The sequence below is a fragment of the Chlamydotis macqueenii genome, chromosome 2 (genome assembly GCF_036417535.1).
Source record: "Chlamydotis macqueenii isolate bChlMac1 chromosome 2, bChlMac1.mat, whole genome shotgun sequence".
NCBI classification, from domain to species: Eukaryota; Metazoa; Chordata; class Aves; order Otidiformes; family Otididae; genus Chlamydotis; species Chlamydotis macqueenii.
Window position 1 is genome coordinate 25142210 of NC_141557.1, and position 14507 is coordinate 25156716.

General features: G+C 41.3%; 1 protein-coding gene across 3 annotated transcripts in view; it reads right to left on the bottom strand.

Annotated features, from left to right (window-relative positions):
- Window positions 1-411: 411 nt before the first annotated feature.
- CALCR (calcitonin receptor) overlaps window positions 412-14507 on the bottom strand; it is a 156231-nt gene continuing 142135 nt past the window's right edge. For 2 of the 3 annotated variants that reach the window (XM_086741572.1, XM_086741571.1), the window contains exons 12-13: window positions 8670-8711; window positions 412-1384 (exon numbers count right to left, since the gene is read on the bottom strand). In XM_086741572.1, coding sequence (XP_086597698.1) covers window positions 1163-1384; window positions 8670-8711 — 264 coding nt within the window. In that variant the 3' untranslated portion in view covers window positions 412-1162. The remainder of the gene's footprint in view (window positions 1385-8669; window positions 8712-14507) is intronic. The other variant, XM_086741573.1, reaches the window with a different exon arrangement.

A 14507-nucleotide genomic window follows, 5' to 3' on the forward strand; every position in this document is an offset into this window, starting at 1 on the left:
CTTCTCCCTGACCTGATTTCTGCCTCAGAAATAACATAGCGACTAACGACGCTTTGAAAGTGTGATAAAAGGTGCTTATTACTCACAAAACCGTACATTCATCATGTTTTCCTGATGACAGTCTCACACATAAGATTGTCACCTTCAACAATTACGGACTCAGAACAGCAACCAAATTCTAAAAATAGATGCTTTCTGTGCAAAGACTCTAGTTTCTCATTTCTTACCTGCGATCCTTTACTGTTGTGATCATAATTTTATAACAGAGACAAGCACTCATCTAACATTCATCTCAGAATGGCTATTAAAGAAAATCATAATGGCCAAACAAATTTCACAGTTTATTCAAAATGAAAGAATTGTGCCTTAATGATGGGTTTCTGGGCAGAGTAATAGGGCGACAATTTTTCCTATAAATAAATATTCTTGAACTATCAGTATTGTTAAACAAAAACTATTTTAAGATGCCTTTAGCAGCCTAAAGAACTGATCTGTTTCTCTGAGGGTGAGATCTTGGTATGCAGTGGCTATTTCACCTTCACTGGTTTTATGTACCTGCTGATGGGATGGTAATGTTTTGGGGCATCCTTTGGAAATCAAAAAGATTTGAATACTTTGGAGTAATTCTTTTTCAGTTCATCTGTTTGATTTGTCTTGCAATGTGCAAAATCTTTTAAGAAGTCATCAAGCTCACTAAAAGGGGAAAAGTAAAGGACTCTAAGCCAGTTACATCTTGTGAAAGCTGATAGTTCAAAATCTAGTATTAAAGAAAAGTATTGAAAGCAAAAAGTGCTGAAAGTTTCCAATTGCAACGTACTGGTTCTTTCTTTCCTATTTGCTATGGGCTACCTGGCACTGTTAGCACTGTCAGATGGTCCCTTCATACAGCCGGTATGAGGAGATGGGGAGATGACACAGCCTGTTGGGCAGGTCCATGTTCGCTCCCTGCTGCAACGCACAGCAAGAAATGCTGTTCACAACTCTGCATCCCACTTCCTCTACGCCATTGCTGTCAGAGGCTGATGTGGTTTGAATAGGATGCGTCCTTTCACCTGGTATTGCTCTCTCCTGCAGTGGCTTGGATTTCCACGCTCTCACCCTTCTCTCCAGTTTGTTCACAAGCACAATGTGAAATGATGCTTTCGCCATGGCTGGTGCTGAGCTAGGCAGATGTCTCCCCAGATTTTAATGCAACAAGTTCAGAGTCCTCTACGTATCTTCCATTTAATTGTTCATTGTTGGAATCATGATGGTACAGGTAAACGGGGACCTCTGTGATTGACGTTGCAGTGTAGGAGGTAGACCGCGTGGAACAGTGTTCTCGGCGCCTTTGGCCCCATTGGGTTTTGTACTGTGTCCATTGCCTCTTCAAAGCTCCTTGTATCTGTCAAAGAAACACATAATTAGGGTGAGACATAATCAAAACCCCTATAATTGTAGACATTTTAAAATGGAGAGGAGAGGAGAGGAGAGGAGAGGAGAGGAGAGGAGAGGAGAGGAGAGGAGAGGAGAGGAGAGGAGAGGAGAGGAGAGGAGAGGAGAGGAGATCCAGATCTAATTCCATCGGGTTCAGTCTGCCTCTCTTCTACCCTCTGCTCCCATTTCCAGAAGCAGAAGCAGTTGCTCAGCTCTCGGCCTTAACTCCCTCCCTGCCTACGCTATGGCAGCAATTAGAGTTCCTGCAGTTGTTATTGCTTATGAAAAGCAGGTACAGGTTAGCTGTTCTCATAAGAGGTAAATGTGGAATAAATTGCTGCACAGGAACACAGTAGGATGCTGTGGTAGAAGAGGGAAGAAGAAGGAGGAATAGGGATTAAACCCATCTGATGGTACAGCTGGATCCTTGCCCCTGAAATGGCTAATGCATTGTGATCCCTGAAGAAACATAAACTTGAGTAAAATAGGCTATGAATGGCAAAGTGTAAGTACACTTCAAGAGCTTGCCAGGGCTAATTTTGCAGTTAGAAAAAGTTGGAGGATTAGTACAGCTAAATAGAGATTTTGCTCTGGTAATTTAAGAAAAGGTTCTCTGCTGGCAAAAAATAGCATGGTGATAGCCCTCTGCATAGCAGAGAATTTCAACCTTTGTATACTCATCTTCTAGGAATAAAATATTTTATTCAACATTTACATTAAGACTTATGTTACATATGGCGCCAGCATATGACTTAAGCTATTGAGTCCTGCCAGGGAATAAGAAGCCTTTCTCCAGCCAAACATTTAGGCGTGGGGCACTTGCTAGCTCCTTCTCAAAGCAGGGAGTGGGCAAACCCTGGCTCTGTTCCTTCAGCTCAGCTATTCTAGCCAGCAAAATGTGAGAACAGGAGTAGTTTGCTGTAATAATCTGCTGTAAATGACCACCCCTCCAGAAGAAGGCAGGCACAGGTGAGGCACCGCGATGACAGGAGTGTCCTGGAGTTTCCGCGCTCCTGCCGAGATGGACATTGTACGTCGGTTTTGCTCACAGAGTAGCCTGAAGTCACTCTCTAGGCTCTGTGCAGAACAGTATCTTTGATTCATATAGATGAATCTGAATGACCTTAATCTTTCCCAAGCCTCCATAATTCTAATCACTCTATTAATATATATATAGCAAAATGTTATCTAGTCACCACCCACAGCTGTCTACAAGAAAGTGATTTCATGTCACGTAAGGACAAGGCTTCATAAGGAATTGCTATGAATCTGAGATGCTTACGGAGTGTACAGCACAACTATGCAGCATGCCAAGAATGGATATTTCAATTGCCTTGGCTTTTTATTTTTAATCCAAGATACAAGCCAAGGTATGAGGATTGATGCTATAAATCCTTACTCATGCAACTAGTTGCACTGACTTTGCTATGACTACTTTCTTGAGTAAACAAACGTTTTTTGGACTAGTCCTGTAAAACTAACTGAAAACTACACCCATGCCCAGTTTCCAATGCTAGTTCTTTTTTTTTTTTGCTATTGTTTAGCTTAAGAAAAAGTAGCTAAGAGTTCTTTTCATCTGGAGAAATGCATTCCTATTCACATTCTTCTAACACATAAATAAAATAAAACAAATGGCTGAGTGCAGGTTAATTAGATATCAAGCATAGAAGAGGCATATGGTTCCAATGGAACTTTAATTACTGGGGTGTGAGCAAAGTTTACTATGCCAATATTGAGATGCTTGAGAATATTGTAGCTTAGTCACCCTAGAAGCTATGGGGAAGGACTGGAGGAAGAAATCTTCAGAAGGATTAAGTCAGTGACTTTCCCCAATGTACCCCTGGGGCTGCAGTTCCTGTAACCTATGGCTGGACACAGTGAGGATAACGCAGGAATCTTGGGTGTGCAGAGCAGCTCTGCCCACTCACAGCCATCTCTCCAACACCACCACTGTGGTCATTAGTGCCTGTAGCCACTGCACACCTCTGGCCATCGCCTCTGCCCCTAAGTACTGAGTGTGTTTGCATTTCAGAACAGGTCATCTGTTTAGATTAATCTCAGTATCTTTAGCGAAGGTGGCAAGAACATGCTCTTACAGCCTTCCTGTTCCTCTCCCAGCCCCCACTTCCCCTGCCCCCTCCATAGACTCCAAGCCTTTGATTGCTCTTGTACGGAGAGAAGAGCTGCTTGTGGAGGTGCTGAGCTCTCAGACTGCTCTCAGTTGAACTGGAGTCTGATGGGCCACCAGGGCAATCATGGGTCTGGAGATGATAACATAGTTAACTGAAGAGGGGAGAACAATGTCCCTGAGTCATACAAAGCCTAATGTAAGGAGCTTATAGCTTTCTTCTCAAAAAGGAGTAATGCTAAAAATATATATCTGTTTGGGGAGAGAACGTGCACATGCCTTTCAGTTCAGCCCATGATTAGAAGTGGCATTAGTCAGGTTTAAAAAGCTTCATGAGCGCACGACGTCAAAGCACTTGTGTTTTCATTCTCTGCTGAACTGCTGGCCTGGACAAGAATCCGGCCACAAATGGATAGTGGACAGTACAAGCTGCTGCACTTGAGTAAAACAACGTGTTAATCTAGATTTCTGCCATGATTCCAAAGATCTCAGATGACCATAATCCAGTGCCAACTAAAACTGTTCACGCATGGATTTCAAATGTGTGAGCAGCATTACTGAAAATCACATGCACAGCCATAACATATTAATGACCAAGGAGGCTCCTGGGGACCAGGAGGGGCGGGACACGGCCTGCCATGCTTTCTGCTGTGATAGCAGATGGAAGAAAGCAAAGTCAAAAGAAACGAAGAGCCTGAGTTTATTTACTTGGCTCTTCAGGACTTAAAAGGTTTTTCTGTTCTCTATTAGCCAGTCATGCCTCTTTGGCATGCAAGATATATGGCTGTTTTTTTTTTTGTTCAAACAGACTTTCCATTTTGTTGGCTAGCCTTGAAGTCTAGAAGCAATCTCAGGCCTGGAAATATGGTCTGGTGAGCAGGCTATTGCAGAGACCTTGTATCATCTGTACAACACTGTTGTTGTTGGACAGAGAAACTAGAGTGCTGCTAGACACAGATTTTATATGAAAATGCAAAAGAAGATCTGTCACTTAAAAAGTTTAAAACAAATCCATTGTTTATGTGTTCTTCCACATGAATGCAGGCATTGGTACAGCTTCTTATTACTATTTTTACATTTCTTTCTTTAGATCAGCTCATGGTATTAAAGTGAGGTTTGCGAGGCGGTAGATGATGAATGCAATATAAAACACTGTCAGGTGGTACTGAGTTTAGCATTGTTTGTCCTGGCTAAACTTCATGTATTTCAGCCTTGAAGTTAAATATTCCAGTAGGAAAAAGCAAATCCCAGAATATTTAGGCTCCTGTGGTACTAAAATGAACCCCCTTGCCTGTCGTGGTTCTGGCTAGGATAGAGTTAATTTTCAGCTGAGCTGGGAGATGAACTGGAGCTGGTGGCCCCTATGGCTGGGGGACACAGCTGGGATAGTTCACTCATTAGCCAACAGCTGGGATAGTTTACTGAAATTGGCCAAAGGGCCATTCCATCCCATGTGACATCATGCTCAGTATATAAAGGGAAGACTGTGCTGAGGGAAGGGTCCTGCTACCTGGGAGGAAGCTGAGCATCACTATTGACTCTGAGCTCTTGTACTGTGAATTACATGCTTCAGTGTTTTCTTTTCCTCTGTTCTCTAAAGCTGTTTTTATCTCAACCCATGGGTTTTGCATTCTTTTCTTTACCAATTTGTGACTGAGTGTGTAGTATTTTAGCTGCTGAGTGGGGCTAAATCATGACATTGCCCCACACTGAATTTTCTTATGAGAAATAATTTTGAGCTCTATGGCAGCAGATGTATACGGCAGCTTGGAAACAATCTCCTACCTTGACTGAAGACCAGACTGGCTTTCGTCTGTGTCATACTGCACACAGCAAGACTGGAGGCAATTATCGCAGCTTAGTTCTCTTGTGCAGCAAAACTCAGACCACTGCTCCCTTTGGAAGGACCTAATGCCGTCTTGACATTAGTCTGTTCTGACTCCTCTATAGGTTTGGTGCATTATATATCTACACCTTGTGTAACTGCAGGAATAAACAGGACTTGGAGTAAAGGGGTCATAATCCTTCCATCCTCTCTTCTGGCAGAGCCCAGCACAGCTACTCCAGTGCATAAACTTGCTTGATAATAGACTTGATTGGTAATGTACTGATGCAAGTAGCACCAAGCTGTCCTGAGTCTGTATTAGAGAGGTGTCATCTTTGGCTTTCTGCCCACCTTAATGGTAAATTCTAAAAAAAAATCTTCCCTTATTGTCTCGTAAATACAACTTCCTATAAAAAAATAATGAGAGAGTTTCTCAGCATGGCTGCCACTGAACATGTTAGACAGTCTGCAAGTCTGCAGCAGATACAACAATTTGAAAAATGGGTGTAAGGGTGAAAAGTACCCAAGCAGCAACTGAAATCACACTCAATATGTCTGGGAAACCTGAATTCCCATGGCTGTTTATTCTTATAGTCTGACACTGATGAATGTTTCTGATCAGCCACTCCATTAAGGAGTCATGCTGGCTGCAGCTACCCGGAGGTAGTTAAGCCATCCATGTGATTACTTACGGGAGTACAAAACTGGAAGCCACATTTCAATACCAGTTTAATTTTAATCTCATTTTGAGCATCATCCTTTGCAGATGTGTCCCCTTAGTGACAGCTCACTAACAATTCAAGCATCACAAGTGAATACCCAGATGAGAGCATTTCGGAAGGAAGAGGTGGTTTTGCTGTGGACTGCCAGATGTATCAAAAAGGCTGTCAGAGGTGACTAGGGGTTTGGTGACTAAGGCTGTTATTCAGGATTTGTATCCGGATCATGCACCTTCAGTCCATGTAAGGAACAACTGGCTGCTATTGCAGATTCCAAACAGTAGCTCAGTCAGTGCCTAAGTCCACAAAGCGCAGCATGACTCTGAGGTTGGACGTCTGAATGTCATGTATGGCTACGGTGCATTTTCTTCATCCAAATATATTTATTCTGAATTCTAAATTAATGTAATACAATACTGAATGAACAAAAGAGAGCTTAATATTTATTTTAGACTCATTTTCATTCCTGGAATGTGGCTTTTAGTTTTCTGCCTAGTGCACTCTAGGTTGGTTCGTATGACAGGTAAACTTGTTCATACCCTGCAATCTAATTTTGAATTAAATGATACATATGATCTGCCATGATGTTGGCAAGCAGATGCTCGAGATCTATTCATCATTGAGTAACTTGAAAATTGTATTCCTGGAGTCGTAAAGGTGGATATGCTTCTCTGACAGGCTGGCATTGCCAAAGTACTTTGGAATTGGAGCTATCTGATGAAAGATACCTAAGAAATAAACAGCCTTTAAGATACTTTACGTTTTCAGTGCATTTTATTGCTGCCTTTCCTCATTTTTAGCATTGCTGCAGCCTTTCTAGGCACAAATCCATATGTTCTCATTAGAGTTGGAGAATTACAGAGTAATTGACTTTTTACTCTAAAGCTGTAAAACATAAAGCAAATTTGTTTTGCAAAATCTAATCTGAAAAAAAAATGGAAGGTGACCCTGGGGAGAATGAAGAAGGAAGGCAATGTTCAAAACCAGGATTTTGGGGTAACACATTGTTTGGAGGCAAGCAAGGACACACTGGAGCACTGCCTGTACATAGCTATGCAGTCATTTCTATGGGGAAAAGACAGTTCAAAAATTGCCTGGCTGGTCTCTACTTTCTCCATGCCAGGTCCTTCCTACCAGGGAGAATCAGAAGTGTTTCTGTTTCCACGGCATGGAGACTGGACTGTACCAGAAAGTGATGACAGTAGGGGTGAAGGAGAAAGGTGGTAGTAGCCTGCAGATCCTGGGGACAGCAATGTGATAGGAAAAAAATAGCTGTACATCTCTCCAGCTTTTTTAATTGGACCTGTGAAACCATGAACTTCTGTAGCATGATCTTTACAGCTATCAGTTCGTGTTAGGTTCTAGTGTCACTAACTGCCGATGTTTTCCCATTCTCTCGTATTCTCTTGAGAAGCCATGCTGCAGAATTAGAGTGGGAGGCCTCTAATCTTTTCTATTCTTGCATTTCTCTGTACGTTTATGCAGCAAGCCAGCCAGAAGAAAATATATAGTGATGTTAACAGGCGGTGGCAGAATATAATACTCTGCCATCCCGAAAGTTAGCAAACCAGCCAGTAGCACCTTATCAATGGATAACTTGCTTCAAGTCGCTATCAACGTGGTTGCTATCAACCACCATCAGTGTGGTCAAATCATTACTGGGAATTTGCTACTTTCTATTTATATACAGGGATAAACAGCAGGACGAATATCTCTTTAGGCTGACATACTGAGTGTTAGCATCACAAAGTTTGCTCCATACCTAATTCATCTGCAATGGATTCAAAATTAACTTTTTAAATTACTTTCTAGGTTTTCTAAGATAGGCAGCTACAGTTGAATGCTCCTGATATATTGAAAAAGCCTTTTTCTGCTAACCATCTTTGGAAAATGGCTTACTGTAGGAATTTAAATGGTTCCCGATGTATTTAAACTAGATTTTTTTTTTTAACCCAAAAATGCAGTGAAGTGGACTTAAAACCAGCTGTAGGTATGTAAAATATTGATTCAACTGTAGGAGAATGAGAGACACCTTTGCCTCAAGGGTTTTTATTTCTCAATTACTACATGAGAAACACTGTCCTTAAAAAGGCCAGTGCTAATCCTCAAGAGAGTGAAAGTTATCACACTCCTCCTGACTCCTCTGCTCTGACTGTGCTACCGGGGACGGCATCTGCCACGTCTCAGGGGCTGAATGCAGCCGGGACAGACTCCCAAAGATCTCCACTGCTTCCTATGGCGCATTGTGGTCTTTCCTGTTATTCTGGGACAGGAAGGGTAGTAGAGCATTTTTATCCTTTACTTAGATCTCTGCCTCCAAATTGCAGATGGTAGGGGGAGAGTCTCACGCCTGCACCTCATTTGGTGCCATCTGCTTTGTAACGGTAACACTCTCAATTCATCTGCTCAAGATATTCAAGTCACACTCTGCACAGAGCTTTTAAAAATGCACATTGCTGCTTGTATAGTGACTTTCTGTGGTTTCAAAGTCTGTAGCGCGACATGCTTCATTTCTGCATTAATGAACAACACAGTGACTATTTTTCAAATTCTGTTCATTTGCTGTATTTCACATGCTTACCTCGCCATTGAAGAAGCAGAATATAGTTGCCACAAGTAAGCCCTAAGAGAAAGGAAAATAAAGAGTTTAGAGATCAGGATATATTTTTTTTTTAATGTTGCCTGGAATTTGGACTTGATCGATACAAGATAAAAACATTAATTCACTTCCTCTGCATCACAGACACTTCACCTAACCTCCACCTCTTTCACAGTTATTACACTGATTTTTGTCTTTTCAACATGTTTTACCATCTTCTTCTATATTACTCTCATTTATAGATTATTTATTTTGGCTACAAAGTTATTTTTCTACAAGAGGCCTAGAAAAGGAAAAATTAAATGGTATGTATGGTAGATAGGTATTTTGCTTACAGTGGAGTACCGCACTGCGCCTGACTTTGCTGAAGAGATGGCAGAGGAATTGTGTCCTACATGCTGCCACTCATTTGTCAGATAAAAGTGTCAGCCAAGGAGAATCCAGCTGCCCCAGGAAGGCTTTAAATTGTGTCAAGATAAGTGAATTTGTATGTAGGGCATCATGATGGATAGAGAAGATGTGAAAACAGGTATAAGTGTTCAGTAAAAAAAACCAAATCACAACAGGTGAATTAGAAGGTAGAGGGGCAGGAAAAAAAGATCATAACTTGGTCCTAAATGGCTTATAATTAATCTAATTCTTGCCAGAGTTGTTTAGATAATATTTCACTACTGCTACAAGATTAAGAAGGGCCGAGGCAGGAACATGAGGTGAGAAAGTGTGAAATTAATAAGAAAGAAAATTCTCGTACAGAGCCTGCCATTCGGAATCATGTAGTTACACTAGTCTATGTCCTAACCGCACTCGCTCTTATTAAAATAGCATTACATAGCATCACTGTGAGCCAAATGCCTTCATTTTAAATTACTTAAAGCGGTTATAATAAACTAAACAGATGGCAGTTTGTGAAATTGAGGGGAAAACTGCAATACAATAGCTTGTGTTTCCAAGGACTGCTCTGAAGAGCTTTACAGCTGTATCTTTTTTAATAAACCCTCATCTAACTGATTTGGACCACAAATGTAGGGTAAGCAATAACTGTTTTAACAAAATGCTTATATATTAGAGATACACAGGCTGGTTTGAAGAGGTGCCGACCACTTGAATTTCGCCAATTATTTTACTCCAATAAATTTTCTCTAATGTAGAATTTGTAATTTGGTATTGACTTCAAATGTGAACACAGAAAAGAAGGTACAAGGAGGAGGAAAGGTAGACACAGTGAGAAAAAGTTTCTTTTCATGTTTTGGAAAAACAGTTAATAATCTCAAAACTCAAATCCCAGTGTACAATAGGCAATGCACAATAGTTTGACCATAAGCTGTGGTTTGAGAAACACCACAAAGTCAACTAAAACCTTACTTCTCTAAAGCATGACTTTGTCAGACGACAGATTCCTAAATTGAAAATTTATGCAAGGGGAGCAAATACATCACTTTCCAGTGGCCTGTACTGATTTTCTCCTGCACTGTGTGCACTACATTAATTTGCACAGTCTTGCAAAACATCTGTTGTTGAACTGCATAGTACGTAGTTGCAGCAGGGGTCTTCCTATTTTGCTAAAGTGTGTTTTTATTAACAGCAGTCAGCCATGATGGCAAATGAGATGGATGGTGATCTCCTCTGGGAGCAGGGATGCTTGATGGACAATCCACATGAGGCAGGGCAGATACAAAAGACAGCAGGAGGAGAGAAAGAAGCAGAGAAATTTTTCCAAGTCTGTTCTTCAGCGAGAGTGTTTAGGGGGAATCCAGGAACTGCAGTTCACCTAAAGGCAGAAACTGAACTTGAACGACTGAAGTGCAGACACTTTTCATTTCAGTTCCTGTATAGTATTTGAATTCCTCTGTTGCACCCTGCAATTGCTCTACTCTTCTTCTGCTGGAGAGTGTAGTTCTCTTAACTAGTGTTTTCTCCAGACAGCTTCCGAGAGAAAAGCTAAAAGGAAGCTGTGCTGATGCCTCCTGTCCCTTTCAGTTGCTCTTCTGGTCTTGTGTGAGCTGAGAGCAGATCTGGCTCCTTATTTTGAGACCATGCATGTTGTACATCTTCTGGCTGAAGAAAGTATTTTCTCTAATTTGTCCCATAGAAGTCTCATTGCTCTTCTTCCACCAGCAATGGCCCTCTGCGCTCTGCTATCTATATTTCTATTTCTGTTTCTATTCCTATTTATTTATATTTCTTCCATTTTATACATAAAGTTTTGCCCATAGTTCAGAGTACTATTGTTATCTTCAGCCCTAAAGCTACAGAAATATCAGTAGCAGACATACAGATTTGTCTCTTTGGAGCCAGGAGGGCTTGGGATGATGATAATTCTACAGTGGATCTATTAAAACATGCAACAGACTGGATGTAGGTTAATTATTTCATGTAAGGCCACAGGTTATTTCTCATCTCTCTTTGACATATATCTTCCATATTCTCTCTAACTGCTGCTGGTTTTTGCTCAGGGTGCAATTCTTTTTGAGGATGAGATCTCTAGGTCAATTATATCTCTCTGCCACTCATGGAGTTGTTAAACTTCCCTGTGATGTATTGTCTGCTGCCAGCAGGATAACGTTTGCTGTAGTATTGGAGGCAGAGATGAAGAATACATTTATTTTGAGATTAAGGCCTTTAATGACTTCTTCTGAAATTCTTTGCTTCTGGAACAGTGTGAAGATGAAGTGTGTTTATCTCTGGGCTTGTTTGAGAGCATCTGGTGGGGGGGGTCTATATGTGAGACTCATTGTTGTATTATGAGGTTAATGCATTTTTCTACTCTTCCTTTTTTCTTGTGAGGCCTCTGCTACGGACCAACATCCAAGATCAGAAGCTGGGATAACGGGATGTGCTCGCTGGTAGCAGACCCTCTGACAGGAGCTCAGCACCCCGATCTCTGCATCCTGGGACCTCTCAAGATGCTCAGTGATTCCCAGGGTGGGGGAAGCAGCAGTGGCAGCCCCAGGGTCAGCAGAGGTGCAGAAGGCCTTGCCGGGGTGTGAGCACGAGCAACATCTCTCCTACCCTCTCTCAGTACGGAGACGTGAGTGCAGTTACAGGCAGCAAACAGGGCTGCTGCTGCTTCAGTCCTTTGCAGGGGGCACCCTCTTGGCCCAGGCTCACCATTTCATCTTTGTGGGGCAGCACAATGGGAGTTTTCAGGCTTTTAAGGGACAGATGTGTTTTCATGACAGAGGTGGGTATCCTGTACCATAATGCTTTACACCCCGAGGCAGCCTGCACCTTTCACGTGCTTTCAGCATCATCTAACAGGCTTTTGAAAGTCAAGTCCTCTAAGGAAAATCTGCATCTCACTGGCTCTTCTGGAGTGCAAACGTTTGCTTTGTGGTGCCTACTTTAGGAGCTCTATTTAATAAGCTGAGCGTTCAGCAATGCACTTACAGCATCCCACTCTGTGCATAAGTTATTCCACTTAAGGCTTGAAATCTCTTTCTTTTGTGTGGTGCGGTCTTAATTTCAGCACAGTCTGGAGACTGAAGAGCTGATACTGGTGATGGTAAGGGAAGATACTAATCTCTACTTCTACAGGATCCATTGGAGGCTGGCTGGGCTGGAGAAGTACATGCATTCATATTTGCAGCACAAAAGCCAGTCTTCAATTTTTTTATTGCTTATACATATATTCTACAGATGTGTTATGAGGAATCGGGTCTGTGTGGTGAAGCAGACACAATTTGATACAGGGAAGGTAGATGTACAGAGTTTGTGACTTACTTATATAACCATATTCGAAAAAACACTTCTACTTAAAATGGTGAGCACTTATTTCAAAAGGAGCAGGACAATTCAAAACCAGACTGACTTCTGTAATTCAAAAGTGACTTCAGTAGAGGACATCACCACATGTTGTTTTTCAATTGGGAAAACCACTTTCTGAAAGAAATACCATTACACAGTTTCTTGTGGGAACAAATTCTTTCTCATTCATTATCTTCAATAGACTGCAGTGCTTGTTTACACCATTTCTGTGTACCTGGACAATGTAGCTAATATATCAAACCATTGTGCTCACATAAAGCAGGGATGCCCTGTTGAAAAACTATTTCTCTTTCTGTTCTAGAAAAAGCACAAAAAAGGTATTGCTTAACTAGTGCAGAAATGGAGAATGTATTATATTTTCCACCAAAAAAAAAATCATAATTGCACCCAAGATGCCCGCTTCTGTATGATTGACATGCCACAGCATGCAAAAACTAATAAACTCCTGCTAGCTTATGGAGTTTATGAGAGGGCAATAGCGCTGCGGTTTATGAGAGGGCAATAGCTACCAGGGAAATATAGCCATTACACAAGCTAATACACTAATTACATAATCAGGCTATACACTAATTATATAATCAGGCCTAGAAGAAAATGAGCAGCAGAGGAGTGATTAGATAGCTGGCTATCTTAAATACGCATACAATAAATGTTTGGGAAAGACTTAAGAAAGTTTATTTTAGAATACAATTAAAAATCCACTCTAAGTAGAAAAGGGAGCATCACAGTTGGCTGCAGTTAGCAGGACAATTGCACAGCCCTCCTGAAAGGTGAAATTTTACGTGTTCGCGGGAAGCACCGTGAGATTATATTGCTAAGATGTCAAGAGCTCTTCTGTGAGGTCTGCATTGCTGCCCTGGCTGGGGGACAGCGCTCTGGCCTCTCTGGGCACAGCGGTGGTGGCACACTGGGTACAGGTCAGGCTCTACCATATGCCCATGCTGGTGTCCCCAGCACCACCCCTGCTGCTGAAACAGAACAAAATGTATTGGTAGGGGACAGTCGGGGTCAACAAGTCATGGAGAGACACTCATTGCCGATGACTGGGACGAGGGCAGAAGGAACCCAGTGGAGATGAAACTTTGCCTCCTTGGATCCCTTCCTCACCTAATCCCATCCATCAGTACAATAATTTCATGATACTTTGGTTTTGTTTCTGGTTGCATTTTAACCTTTCTATTGCATAATAATCATAATCAGAACTGTTAATTCATAGAATCATAGAATGGTTTGGGTTGGAAGGGACCTTAAAGATCCTCTTGTTCCAAGCCCCTTGCCATGGGCAGGGACACCTTCCACTAGACCAGGCCGCTCCAAGCCCTATCCAACATTCTTTTTGTAATTCTCCAACAACCTCACAGGATTTGAAAGATATTTTAAGAATAATATGATTATTGTAACACTCCATCTTAGCCTAACTTGCTAAAACTGTAAGCAACTTGTCATCAGAAAACTTATTTGGAGATATTCCTTTATAGCCATTTAGACCAAAGAAGTGACAACACAGATAACAATAAAAGAAACAGACTCTCATTTCTTTTAAGCAGAACTGTAATATAAGATGGCATACACTGCAAAAATAGACCTAGCACTCCAGTTATTTTATGCATACAGTAGTGTGCACACCAACAATCTTGAATGGGTAAGGGCGATAAGCAGAAAATACAATCTAAGATGACAGGATGCGTAGATTTTGGTAGCATGATTTATCAGTTCATTTAAGGAAACAGCATCACTGATTTTTTTTTAAGCTGTTTTCTTACTACAACATTAAAGTAATTTCTGCGCTTAGCTTCTGTATGAAAGGAAACAACAAGTGTGTCACTGTACTCACCCATGTTGATCACTATGCACAAATACATTAGAAATCTGCTTTTCCTGGTCAGTATAGGACTGGATATATTACAGTCAGTAAAACAGATAACCAAACATTTAAAGTCATTTAGGTTTGGTTTGTTTTGCTTCTAATTAAGAAAACAAACCAGACTTAAGAAATGATGCTGTATTTTCAAAGCATTTACAAAATCAAAATGTCAGTCTTATTTTTTACTTTAA